The 14,744-nt window shown below is 44.3% G+C and overlaps 1 protein-coding gene across 2 annotated transcripts in view; it reads right to left on the bottom strand.

Annotated features, from left to right (window-relative positions):
- The window catches only part of SMIM13 (small integral membrane protein 13), a 57,792-nt gene extending 44,596 nt beyond the window's left edge, over nt 1–13,196 (bottom strand). For both annotated transcript variants that reach the window (XR_003943017.1, XM_030211017.1), the window contains exon 1: nt 12,931–13,196. Coding sequence is in view for 1 of the 2 variants with exons in the window: in XM_030211017.1 (XP_030066877.1) it covers nt 12,931–13,006 (76 nt within the window). In the remaining variant the exon portion in view is untranslated. The remainder of the gene's footprint in view (nt 1–12,930) is intronic.
- Nucleotides 13,197–14,744: the final 1,548 nt, after the last annotated feature.

Below are 14,744 nucleotides of genomic sequence, written 5' to 3'. Positions count from 1 at the left end.
ACCATGTGCTGGAGGCAGAGAAATACTAACAAGTTCCAGGTTGCACCACTCTTTATACTGGTGATACCACTAGAACAGTTCAACTTCTCTGACTCCATCTGCTAGTAGGGTGACATAACCATTCCTCTGGACTCATCTAACAGGACAAAAAGGAATTCACGTTTTGCTTTTTAATTCAGTATGAGTCTCCACTACTACACAGTTTACTTATGACTAAGTTCCTAGCAGGTGTGTTTCCAATTACAATCCTAGGGTAGAGAAATTGCAAGGAGCATGCATAACAGCACAGGGCACCTTTCACCAACACTGGTGAATCTTACTGATACAAAAGGAAATAAGTAAAACTATCTTCTGATAACATAGTAACATAGACATAGTAGATGACGGCAGAAAAAGACCTGCATGGTCCATCCAGTCTGCCCAAGACAAACTCATATGTGTATACCTTACCTTGAATTGAATTTGTACCTGTCCTTTTCAGGGCACAGACCATATAAGTCTGCCCAGCAGTATTTCCCGCCTCCCAACCACCAGTCCCGCCTCCCATCACCGGCTCTGGTACAGACCGTATAAGTCTGCCCTCCCCTATCCTTGCTTCCCAACCACCACCCCCTCTTCCCCCCACCTGCTCCGCCACCCAATTTCAGCTAACCCTGTTGAACTAGTCATTGCCTCCACTGCTTGCTGAAGGGAGTGAGAAACTGTTCAGGGTACACATTAGACCTACACAATAACAAAAGCCTGCCCTTGTCTTGCACAACATAGGTGCCATCCTTTCAAAACAATAAGGGCTTAAAAATTAACACTAATTAACCCCCTCTGGACACAGTGAAGGAGTTTGTTCAATATTGGGGGTTCCTGAGCACTCACTGCACCTGCAGAGTTGGCACTTATGTTGCAAGTTACAGGACAAATAAGTTGACTGACATTTTCAAAGCAAATTTTAGTTCTCATAAAAAATGCTAGTATCAGAATTGGAAGCTTACTCCATAGACAATAAAAACATTCTGCCTTGCCAGTGTGCCCCAACTCTAGACTAGAGGGACACTCCTAAGGGCGAGCAGGTAATTAAGTCTTAAGTCTTCATATCCATTGCAGTTATTGATTTCTCTCTTTTGAGCTCATCAACCATGATAGCAAAGTAATATCATATGTGAAGGTGGGTTTTAGTTCTGTGGACATAAGAACAGCCATACTGGTTTAGATAGTTGCCCTGAAAAGTGAGCTGAACCAGCCATCATTAGAAGCTGCATTCACCACCCAGCAGCGCAACCACATCAAATGACAGGCTGTGACCGCTAAAAACGTCTGTTTGATGCCCAAAACTAATCATAGAAGAAAGCTGGCAATTAAGGCGGCTTCGACTCTACATCTGGCAAATGAGGAGGCGGTCGACTGTCTGCCTTCTGCAAGGGATACAAAATCTGTTGCCGCCAGCTACAGCACATCCTAGCAGCCTACAAGCTGCAGATAGCCACCTCCAGGGAGAGAGAACTGAAATATCAGCAGAAAGCTGTGTTGAAATCACCCATTGAGACTAAGCTGGCTTGAAGGGAACCATAGAGATGGGGACCAAAGCAGAGAAGGAACCCCTGAAGTGGTCTGATACGGACTCAGGCCCATGGGGGAATGTCCAAGAAAGAGAACCTTGTGCCCATAACTTGAACCTATTCCCACATCCTGGACCTGGTAGGGAAAGTAAAGCCTGACTTGGGTTGGCATCTGTTGCTGAGGAGCAAAAGAAAGAAAGGACTTCCCAAGCCTATATGGAATAGCACTCCACGATAAGCCAAGATTTGTGAGGGAAACAGCTGACTCTCGGTGACACTGATTACCAATCTTAAGGACTGAAGACGAGTAGGCCTGGATTGGCCGCTGTCGTGGACAGGATGCTGGGCTCGATGGACCTTTGGTCTTTTCCCAGTGTGGCATTACTTATGTACTTAGGTATCTTGGATGATGTTTGCAGAGTCTCTTGATATGAGAGAGCCGCAAATCAGCCAGTCATGAGGTATGGATGAACCTGCAATCCATCCACATGAAGGAAAGCTGCCATTACCACCATGACCTTGCAAAAATGCCCTTGGCAACGTGGAAAGGCTGAATGACATGGTCATAAAACACTAAGATCCCTCTGCAGCAAGGAGCACTGAGAATATGAAAGTAAGTTTCCTTGAGGTCCAGGGAAGCTAGAAACTTTCCTCAGCAGACAGAACTATTACACACTGCAGGGTTCCCATTGTGAAAAGTTGAACCGTAAACACCCTAGGCTCTTATGATGTCCAAACTCAGCTGGAAGGAAGCTCTCTGGTTAGAACTACAAAGCAAAGGGAACAACTTCCCATTCCCCAATTGCAACTGGGGACAGACTCAACTGTGCCTAAAGGAAGAAACGATGGCAAGGTGGCAAGAATGGCCTGACAGTGTTTGAGCTTGCATGTAGACTCCAAGAAAAATCTCCTGCCTGAGGAGTGAACTGAGACTCCATCATTGGAAGATGCAGCAGGCATAGGTTGATCTGGAGTTGAAACAGAGTTCATTCTACTAGCAGCTAGGTGGCTTGTCGTAGTGGAAGTGGAAACCTTGAAAGTGGTTTTCCTGGCCCCACAAAACCTACGACAAAACCGTGGATTAAAAATCATTCTTAAACTTGTCCCCTGGCAATCTCCGAGACTTGGAAGTCCCTCAGGTCTTTACCCAACTGCCCTAGATCTTCTCCAGTCCCAAGATTACTCCCAAAAGGCAGGCTGCCAAACGTGACTTGGAAGCAACATCAGTGGTCTGATGCCTAAGCCAGCGCTAACTTCTTGCAGATAGGGACAAGAATTGGCTGGTGTGACTGTGCACTATAACTGCTGCGCATTGGAGCTAACAAGCGTGGCTGAGAACCAGAGACAGATGTGTGTAGCAGAATATGGCTGTTGAACCATTGCGCACTACAAATAGCAAGCTGCAGAGGGTTGTGAAGCAGCACCCCTAGAGCTCTGTGCTTACTCTCAGCTGATTGCAACAACTATTAAGCTACCTCTACACTGAAGTAGTTCCTGGACCTCTCCTCATAAAATTTAAGTACCCCATACCATGAAAAGATGCCAAAAATGCCACAGAAGCAATTAGAGGTACCTGGTACACTGCAGATACCGGGGTAGCTTAGGCTAGTATGCAAAGATGTGGCCAGTATCAGAGTGCAAAGAGAGAGAGAGAAGGGCAATCTTTTGTACAGTAGAGTTCTGATAACTGTTCCAGTCATGCAAGAACTGCTTGGCCAGGCAAGCAATAAGAGAGAATGAAATAAAATATGTCCCAATAGAAACCTAGCTGAGTCCACAGTTTCTAATATAGGATGTATAAAACCAGCCATGAACTTATAACCTTGAGGCTGAAAGGCCTGCCACCCTCCTGAATAAAACTAGTTTGCTGTAAACAGTACACACCAAATGCCACCAGGGCAGCACAGAGGGTGCAGGATTACCATGGAAACCGAGAGAAACCTGAGAGGCCTGCACTAGCCTCAAAATGTAACATTTCTCACAGAAACATGGAGTCCACAGCCCTAAACCTGACTAACTAAACAAACTGTACTGCCATGCTCTGAGAAAGGGGAAGAGGGAAAAAGTGAAAAACCTAGAGTAGGATCCCTAATCCTGATCCCTTTCTCCTTTTCATTAATGTACACACACCCTGAACCTCCTCAAAGAGGGTCCAGAAATATTCTTAGTGTATATCACCTAGTGAAGCACAGGCATCTCTACCAGAAGACTTTCAGATGGTCAGTACTTTCCAAGCTGCAGCTTAAGGCTCTCACTGCTGCAGAACAGCTGCAGGGGACTAACAGGTCTCCGACCTCGCCCCTGGAAAGTTGCAGGAGACTCAAAGCTGTGGGAGACCAGAGGACCCTACCTGTCCCTCCAACTACCACCCCATCTCCCTCCTACCCTTCCTCTCCAAGACACTTGAGCGCGCAGTCCACAGCCGCTGCCTTGATTTTCTCTCCTCTCATGCCATCCTTGATCCGCTTCAATCCGGTTTTCGCCCTCTTCACTCGACAGAAACAGCACTTTCTAAAGTCTGTAATGACCTGTTCCTTGCCAAATCCAGAGGCCACTACTCCATCCTCATCCTCCTGGATCTATCCGCCGCTTTTGACACTGTCAATCATGACTTACTTCTTGCCACACTGTCCTCATTTGGGTTCCAGGGCTCTGTCCTCTCCTGGTTCTCCTCCTATCTCTCCCACCGCACCTTCAAAGTTCACTCTCATGGATCTTCCTCCACCCCCATCCCCTTATCTGTTGGTGTTCCCCAGGGATCGGTCCTTGGACCCCTTCTCTTCTCAATCTACACCTCTTCCCTGGGCTCCCTGATCTCATCTCATGGTTTCCAGTATCATCTCTATGCTGATGACACCCAACTGTATCTCTCCACACCAGACATCACCGCGGAGACCCAGGCAAAGGTATCGGCCTGCTTATCCGACATTGCTGCCTGGATGTCCAACCGCCACCTGAAACTGAACATGTCCAAGACCGAGCTTATCGTCTTTCCACCAAAACCCACTTCTCCTCTTCCTCCACTTTCTATCTCAGTTGATAACACCCTCATCCTCCCCGTCTCATCTGCCCGCAACCTCGGAGTCATCTTTGACTCCTCTCTCTCCTTCTCTGCGCATATCCAGCAGATAGCCAAGACCTGTCGCTTCTTCCTCTTTAACATCAGCAAAATTCGCCCTTTCCTCTCTGAACACACCACCCGAACTCTCGTCCACGCTCTCATTACCTCTCGCCTGGACTACTGCAACTTACTCCTCACCGGCCTCCCACTTAGCCATCTATCCCCTCTTCAGTCTGTTCAGAACTCTGCTGCACGTCTCATATTCCGCCAGAACCGATATACTCATATCACCCCTCTCCTCAGGTCACTTCACTGGCTTCCGATCGGATACCGCATTCAATTCAAGCTTCTCCTTCTTACCTACAAATGCACTCAGTCTGCTGCCCCTCACTACCTCTCTACCCTCATTTCCCCTTACGTTCCCGCCCGTAACCTCCGTTCACAGGATAAATCCCTCCTCTCAGTACCCTTCTCCACCACCACCAACTCCAGGCTCCGCTCATTCTGCCTCGCCTCACCCTATGCTTGGAACAACCTTCCTGAACCCTTACGCCAAGCCCCCTCCCTGCCCGTCTTCAAGTCTTTGCTTAAAGCCCACCTCTTCAATGCTGCGTTCGGCACCTAACCCTTACCGTTCAGTGAATCCAGACTGCCCCAATTTGACTGCCCCTATCGGACCGACCGTTCACTTGTCTATTAGATTGTAAGCTCTTTGAGCAGGGACTGTCTCTCTTTGTTAAATTGTACAGCGCTGCGTAACCCTAGTAGCGCTCTAGAAATGTTAAGTAGTAGTAGTAGTAGGAGTCTGCAAACCGCCCCAGGCCTCCTTTCTTAGAAGCCCTTAAATATCAAATATGAAGAAACAGGGAGCGATCCACACCAGTTCCCTGGTCACACTTCTGAAAAGCCTACATATAAAACTGCCTGAATCGCAAGCAAATCAGGCCCCAGGGGAGCGCTGGGGCTTCAGCATTGACTTGTGGAGTGGCAAGAAAGATGGTGCCCTCAATCCTCACTGCCCTGCGCCCACCAAAATGAGCCGGGAGGGAAGGAGCACACCGCTCCACAGAGTTGGGCTGTACAGTGGATCTCCAGCACGGGAAACTACACGGCTCCCACACTGGCAGCCGCTTTTGCTGTGCCCCACCAGCGCAGATAGGATAATGACGATGGAGGAAAGGTAAGGGGAGACCGGAAGGGACCTGGCACCACCAGATGTATACCAGAAGCTGCAAATAGCCACTCAACCCCTGACTGTGCTAAACTAGGCCCAAAGGACACCAGTAGCCACATCAAACCAGAGCTGCACAGAGACGTCCCTCCACCTGCTACATAGAGAGAATATTGAAGTTTGCTTGGCTGCACAGGTCCACATATAGCAAACCTTGGAAGTTCTCTCTATCTCCACTTGCTGGTAGAGGGACACAATCCACAAGTCTCTGGATTGATCTGTGAGACGCTATGGAATTCTTCATTAAACAAAATGCAGAGTCTACCTGAGCATCCATCATGAATTCTCATCAGCGAAAGCCTGCTTAAAAACAAACAAACAAACAAAAAAAAGTTTTCAGTAAAACCTTACATTTTTCCCATCAATAGCTTCCTGAAATTCTCTAGGTAGCCCATTTCACAATTGTGCAGCCAAACAAAAAAAAAAAAGCGTGCTTATGTGTTCACTGATATACTGCACATGCCTGACTAGGCACCACTAATCTATGTTCCTGCAATGACCGCGGAGATCTAGTCGGGACATAAGGAGTTATCAACTCACCCAAATAAGGCAGAGATTTTTAGTAGAATGCAGTATGCACCAATTTCAATATTTTAAACTGGACTCGCTGCCAGATTTGGAGCCAATGATAATACCTAAACAATGGCGTCATATGATCAAATTTAGTTCGATTACCTAACATTTCACTTAAAAGACCCAAACTCAATCAACACACAAGAATGTAAGGAATTCCTCCGCTTATGGGATCTCAAATGGCCACAAATGCAAGCAACCCACGAAAAAGGGCACACACTCGATCTCATCTCACACAAACTTTCAACAGACCAAAACTTAACAATAACTGATATCAAATGGACAGAAACACCATGGACCGATCATTACAAACTAAACCTGTCCCTACACTGGCGGAAGAAGGGTTCACAACGAACACAAATCCTACAGCACAAGAGGTCAAGTAGACACGAAAACATTCTGGCAACTGATATACAATAACGAATGGTCAACACAAACAGACTCCATTAACTACCTCATAAAATGGGATAAAAGACGCAAAAGCATACTAGACGAAATAGCATCCTCATGGACTAGAAACTCACGCAAACATAAATCAATACCATAGTTCAACGATGAATTGAAAAAACTAAAAACACACACCAGGAAACTCGAACGAGTATGGAGAAAAACAAAAGATGAGCATACACTTAACACATGGAAACAAAGAAAATACAAATACGTAATAAGACAGACCAAAAGATCATTCTATAAAACTAAAATAGGGACAGATTACAAAGACACGAAGAAACTATACCAACTAGCGAACAAGCTCCTAGACACCAACCAGGTCACTACAACGAACACAGACATCCCATATGCAGATGAACTTGCAAAGTATTTCAACGAAAAAATCGTAAACCTACGCAACAAGCTACCTCAGAACATCACTGACATCGAAAACTTCCTTAATGAGCTGGACCCAACCACTGAAGAATACCTGGCTGATCGGACTTGGTTAAACTTCGTCCCCCCCTTACCGTCGAAACTGTCACCCAGGCGATCAGCAGGTTCTCCAACCCACACTGTAAACTAGATATCTGTCCCAGTTACCTAATGAAATCTGCCCCTAACCGTTTCATAGGAGACTTCACATCCCACCTAAATTACATGCTTCAGCAAGGTCTCTTCCCTAAAGAAAATGGCAATATTCTACTCACCCCGATACCAAAAGATACCAAGAAAAAAACAAATGAAATCACTAACTACCTCCAGTAGCATTGATCCCGCTGGCAGTCAAACTGATGGAAAGCATGGTAACCAAACAACTTACAAATTACATAAACAAATACTGAATCACAGTCAGGGTTTCGCCCCCTCCTCAGTACTGAAACAGTACCAATCACTCTCCTAACTAAATTCAAACAAGAAATAGCAACAGGCAAAAACATCCTTCTCCTCCAATTTGATATGTCCAGTGCATTCGACATGGTAAACCATAACATATTAATAAGATTACTAGATAAATTCGGGATTGGTGGAAACATAATCAGCTGGATCAAGGGTTTCCTAACCACAAGAACATACCAAGTAAAATCAAACTCAAGCGTATCACCACATTGGAAAGCAGACTGTGGAGTACCTCAAGGATCACCGTTATCACCGATACTCTTCAACCTAATGATGACCCCACTAGCCAAGTCCTTATCCAACCAATGTCTTAACCCGTCCATATATGCAGACGATGTCATAATATACATTCCGTACAATACCAATCTGACAGAAATCACCAACGAAATCAAGCTCAGCTGAACATCATGGACTCATGGGAAAATGCATTTCAACTAAAACTCAATAAAGAAAAAGCTCACTGTCTCATCCTCTCATCCCAACACAGCGCAGACAACCCCACAAGCATCAACACCTTTCCTATATCAGACAGCTTGAAAATCCTCGGAGTTACAATAGACCGCAACTTAACACTAGAGAGCCAAGCGGCATCCACAACAAAGAAAATGTTCCACTCAATGTGGAAACTCAAAAGCTTGAAACAATTCTTCCCGAGGGATACATTCCACAACCTGATACAATCAATGGTACTAAGCCACATAGACTACTGCAATGGAATTTATGCAGGATGCAAAGAACAAACATTAAAGAAACTCCAGATCGCTCAAAATACGGCAGCTAGGCTTATATTTGGAAAAACGCGATTTGAAAGTGTAAAACCCCTCCACGAAAAACTACATTGGCTCCCAATCAAAGAACGCACTGCCTTCAAAATCTGCACCCTGGTCCACAAAATTATCTACGGTGAAGCCCCGGGATACATGACAGACTTGATCGACTTACCAACTAGAAACACATCAGAATCAACACGATCATATCTAAATCTGCACTACCCAAGCTTAACTTACGCATTCACCTTTTCCTACATAAACACACAATTGTGGAACGCACTACCAAAAGCCTTGAAAATGACGTACAACCACCTAAACTTCTGGAAATCACTAAAACAACCTGTTCAAAAAGGCATACCCCACCGATCCAAGGTAAATGCCTGATCCCTGCAACACAACAAAACTAAAGTACATAATGGACAAAACTCAACTCTTCCAATGTACGTTTCACCAATGTGGCCATGCCACATGAACTTTATCTTACCACATCATCACTTTGTATTTGTTCTCACCGGAGTCTGCAAACGCCTCTCCGGTACTATGTAAGCCACATTGAGCCTACAAATAGGTGGGAAAATGTGGGATACAAATGTAAAATAAATAAACATCCTAATCAATGCATTTTGCGGTGACTGCAATTCAACTGAAACAGACCCACATAAACACCTTATGCCTACAGGCAGGTGTCAGACAGGTACAATAGGTTTTTGATGGGTTTTGGAGAGCTCACATATTCCACAACAAGTGCACCAGTTAGCATGGGATATGGTCGTGGGTCCTCCTTCTCTACAGTCCACTGCACTGACCACTAGGCTACTCATGGGACCTGCCTGATGCTCTAATAGAGATGGTTATTAAATCTGAAGCTGTCATAGAGGCTGGTATGTACTGTCACTGTCATATCTTAGGGGGCTGGGAGGGGGTCAGTGACCACTGGAGGAGTAAGGTGGGTTATGCCTTAATCCTTACAATTGTCATTTACAGAACCTTCTGGTCACTTAGTCATGATTAAAACAGGTATAGCCAAAAACATCTTAATTCTGGCCCTACATGCTTTCATTTTGTTCCACTATTGCAGAAATATGTCTATATTTTGGTGCTGCCTATGTCCCACCCAAAGCACACCCCCCATCACCCTCTCCCTTGAAATTTGGATGAATTTTCAACTTGGAAGTTTTTGAGAGAAAAACATCCTTCTGCCACCTTATGATGTTTTTTGGATGCTTTTTTGTTTTGAAAATGAGCCCCTACGTCTAGAACATAAGGCATTTCACTTGGGAAAGCCAGCATACCTTTCTTGTTTGGTTGTCCCCATACCCCTTCATGGTCTCTTCGATCTTTGCCAGGTTAGCGTATTTGGGTTTAAAAAAGGTTGGTCAAGTTCCTGGAGAAAGAGTCCATAATCTGTTATTGAGATGGACATGGCGGCAAATAAAACACCAGGTCCAGATGGATACACAGCAGAATTTTTTTAAAGTTTTTAATCTACACTTATACCTCTTCTGTTAAATTATTATAATTCTATGTATCATGATCCAAACATTCAGCGCAATTTTGTACTGCTGTTATAACCCTTATTCCGAATCCTGCATGAGACTATACATTACCTCAAAACTATAGACCTATCTCCCTTCCTAATCTGGATTATAAAATTCTCACTAAAACACTGGCACTCAGATTTAATAAAGTTTTGAGTTCATTTATACATCCTAATCAAACAGGATTCATGAAAAAAAGATTCATAGGTGATATCTTAGATGATTCCACTTCTTTAACTTATCTGTGGCTCTCTCCCTGGATGCAGAAAAAGCGTTTGTTCATACTGAATGGTCTTATCTTTTTTTAAATTGTTGAATGGTTTAATTTAGGCCCCAATTTTTCTAGTTGGCTTAAAATACTATAAAATAATCCATATTCTCTGATACTAAAACAGTAACTTAACTTAGGGCCCTGTTTACTAAGGTGCATTAGTGTTTTTAGCATGCATACACTTAGCACGTGTTATCCATATAGGTGCCTATAGGGATATTGTAGGCACGTACATGGTTAACGCACATTAAAAACATTAACGTGCCTATAATGCTGCTTAGTAAACAGGCCATTAAATGTATTCAATTACACAGAGGCGTGATGTACCAGTGCCAAAAATATTTGGATTTTGACATACTGCTATTAATAAAGTTTCACGGGCTAGGTTGAAAAGGAAAGGAGGTAGTGGAAAACCGACGTATAGCTTAGAATTGTATACTGCTGGTTGAGTTTTGGACTACCTTGTAGAAATTCTGTTGCGTTAATTCACCAAGTTTTACCATGCAGAGAAGTTAATCTATCTCTAACTAAAGAAAATGCAACCTACATTTTTTTTCGTTCAAACAACTTTTATTGAATTTTCAAATAAGGAAAACAGTGGCTGAATTAGTCAATACAGTCGGAATTCTGGAAAAAAAAATGTAGGTTGCATTATCTTTAGTTAGAGATAGATTAACTTCTCTGCATGGTAAAACTTGGTGAATTAACGCAACAGAATTTCTACAAAGTAGTCCAAAACTCAACCAGAAGCATACAATTCTAAGCTATAGCTTTTATCAAGCACAAAAAAAAAAAAAAAAAAAAAGGCAAATCTTATACATCCAGGAAAAAAAAAAAAAAAAAAAAGAGTTCCAACATACACTAGCAACAGCACAGTATTGTTCCTTCTCTACATGCTCTGAGGAGCATAGTTGAGAAGCGGCAAATCACTCAAAGAATAGGAAAACCTATCCCAAATCCAGTTGCACAGAGGGACTTCCAGCAAAATCACAGGTTAAGATGAGTCCAGCTGTACTATGCATTGTGCCCAAGGAAGCCCTGGAGGTAAAAAAAAAAAAAAAAGTGGCAAGAGGCAGTCTCTTGAATAGGTTGGCATGGGCACTGCTTCAGTAGTACTCATACTAGACTATGATCTGGTAACCAACTAAAACACTGCAACAATTATACACCACTATATGCGAGAGGAAGCTATTACACACAATAGGACAAAATAAGCACAAAATAACACACATCCCAAATCTGAATTATAATGACAGCATTCCACCACAGTAGAAGCAGCTCAAACTGCAAGGCGGTCCATATTGCCAAGACTGGAAGACGGGGGTTGAATGGGCTAACTCTGTAGCTTCCCCTTACAATTCACCATTTTTGCAAAGAGAAACATTAGCAGAGTAGTTTCCCTGATAACAAGAGTTCAAGGTCCAAAGAATGCTGCTGTAAATGTTGTATCCCCCCCCCCCCCCAAAAAAAAAAGTTCTGCCCCTCACTAACTGATATTAACATCCATAGTAAAGAAAAACTGCTCATCGGTGATTTAATATCATGAATTATCATTCTCACAAAATGTGTACACAACTGATCAATGCAAACGGGGTGGGGGGGGGGGGGGGGGGAGAAGAAACTTAAACAATCTTAATATCACCCAATGCATTAAACAGAATTCCATGCAACCGTAATTACAGAGCACCGCATTGGTCAACAACAATGAATGCCCTAAAAAAGCTTTACAGAGTCTGCTCATATGGAAGAAATAGGCGTGTATGCGTCTTCCCCGTTTTATTAATCCCCCAAAGATCACCGTGAAAGTGCAGATGATCTATGCAGGAACAGCTGCATCTGTTTACACTGCGGCGGAAAGATACAGTCATTTGCATACAGAAGTAGCAAATCTTATAAATATATAATTCACCACGATTCGCCCCAGAAGGAAAGGAGTGGACTACAGGGATCATGGCCTATCCAACATTTTGCCCAACACAGCATCAGCAACTAGAGAGCTTGGGGGCGGGGCTGAAAACTGGCGTGGCCAAACAAAACAACCAGATATTCCAGTGCCCCTGACTAGACTAAATCAATGGTTTGGTTTTATTTAAAAGACAATCTGTTCATAATTAACGCCATCCGAATTCAGAGGCTGCATCAAACCAGATATACACCATAGCTCTAATTTGTGAACATGCGTGTATAATTTTGTTTTTACTCATGTTACATAGCAGTGACTGTGACAAAATCTTCCAAATCCAACAACAGTAGCATCTGGAAACAAGGGGAAACTATTCTTCAGGAAGTCTTCCCTCCTACCACAACTAGACAAAAAACAGAGGGAACTGAATAACAACAATGAAGCAGACAGGAGTAAAATGTATTCTTGCTATAAACATTCTAGAGGACAGGCTAAGCCAGACCTATTTTTTTTTTTTTTTTTTAGACCGAATGCATATATACACGCGTGCGTTCGTAAGTCCAAATCAGGATAATAAGGTTAAAAACAAAACCCAGGGCTAAGAGTTCGAATCGAATGGGCCGCTTCGCTTGAAAAGCTGAAACTCCAACACAACAGAGAGGGGGCAATGCTCGAGGGTTGCTAAGCGCAGCACTCAGACTCACCGCACAGCATGAAGAGCAGGACGCAGAGCAGCGTGGCCACGATCACCAGCAGCGTCAGCCCCAGGCTCTGCCACATCCTGAGCCGGCTCAGCGCCCACACATCCCCGGAACGTCTACTGTCTGCAGCAGGAAGAGGAAGGGGGGGCGCAGTATAGCCTCTCACCCAGGCCCCCTTCCAAAACACATGGAAATAAATAACAGACGAGCCAAAAAGAAAATACCGGCAGCAGCAATGATAACAACAGTAACAGCTATCTTCCGGCACCGGCGAAGACTGCCGCGCCTGCGCACATCGCTTCTCCCAGCCCAGTTTTACCAAGGACACTAGCGGCGCTGCGCCAAGAGGGAGACAAGAATCGCCAGCACAATCGAAGCGCGCATGCGCAAGAGAACGACCGTGGCTTTCTGGTCAAGCGGAGACCACCAGGGCCAGGCTAAGAATGACAGCTGGAGTCAGGACACCACGGAGTATGGAATTAGAGTCTAATTTACAATGCTTATTTTCGTTTATGGTTATTTATTGCATAAAACATACTAGCAGTTTCCTGGTGGTCCCTTGATAAAGTGGAGGCAGAGCTGTAAAATGTTTTGTAAATTATGCTTCAAGGCTTTACAAGAATTGATTATTTTTTAAAATGCTAAGCATTTCGAAAGGTTCACAAGTGGAGGAGTGGCCTAGTGGTTAGGGTGGTGGACTCTAGTGTAGAGAGTTGCACGGGGACAGAAATCTTACCCATCCCCGCAAAAATTTAATCTATCCCAACCCGTCCCTGCAAGAATTTAACCCATCCCCACCCATCCCCGCAAGAATTTAATGGTACATAAAAGAAAATTCTGGTCAGCTCCCTCAGTCTCTCTCTGGATTTGAGCCACATCACTGTAGGCAAGGGAGGAATGGAAGCTGAAACTTAGAACACTCTGGTGTGCACATGTAAGATTTGTCTCTGATTTCTGGCACTGTGTGCTGAGAGGTCACCACATGCACGCGCCAGTAGGTCAGGTGACATCCGATGCTCTTGCCTGTGTCAGAGCTGAGGTCTGCGCATCAGCCCGGGAGCAAAGAGGATTAATTCTAACATAGTAAGTGACAGCAAATAAAGACCTGAACAGTCCATCCAGTCTGCCCAATAGTCACACTCGTTATCAATTCATGATTAAATCAACAAGTGTGATATTATATACTTTCTTTCGTGTTTCTGGAACATAGACCATAGAAGTCTATCTGGCCCTATACTTATGTTCCAGCTGCTGGAGTTCTCGCTGAAGCCCATTCCAGTCTATTCGTCTTCTCATTTGTGGGATACAGACCGTAAAAATCTGTCCAGCACTGTCCTTATATTCCAGCCACTGAAGTTGCTATCTAAGCCCTTTCTAGCCCATCCTAAACCAGACTGCCATATATTAGACACAGACCATACAAGTCTGCCCGGTATCGGCCCTAGTTAATCACAGCCAGAGTCGTCATCTAAGCGTCACTTGACACATCCACACACATGCAGCCATTTAAGGTTAGGATTTTTATAACTTCCATTTTCTAATTAGAGATACTCTGTGTTCATCCCAAGCCTTTTTGAATTCCATCATCATTTGTGTCTCTACCACCTCCTTAACGGAAGACTTTCCATATTTGTGCTGTTAAAGCAAGGAGGAGGAGGAGACAGCACTCAAGGAACTCGGTAGATGAGAAGCTGATGCAGTGCAGCTTACAAGTCCACGGGAACCCCGCAGAACTGCTTCCATCCCCGCGGGAACCCCGCAGGACCTGCTTCCGTCCCTGCAGGAATCCCGCGAATCCCGTTCCCATGCAGCTCTCT

The sequence above is a fragment of the Microcaecilia unicolor genome, chromosome 1 (genome assembly GCF_901765095.1).
Source record: "Microcaecilia unicolor chromosome 1, aMicUni1.1, whole genome shotgun sequence".
Classification (NCBI taxonomy): Eukaryota; Metazoa; Chordata; class Amphibia; order Gymnophiona; family Siphonopidae; genus Microcaecilia; species Microcaecilia unicolor.
The sequence above is the reverse complement of the archived record's forward strand: the minus strand, read 5'-3'. Positions and strand labels throughout refer to the sequence as shown.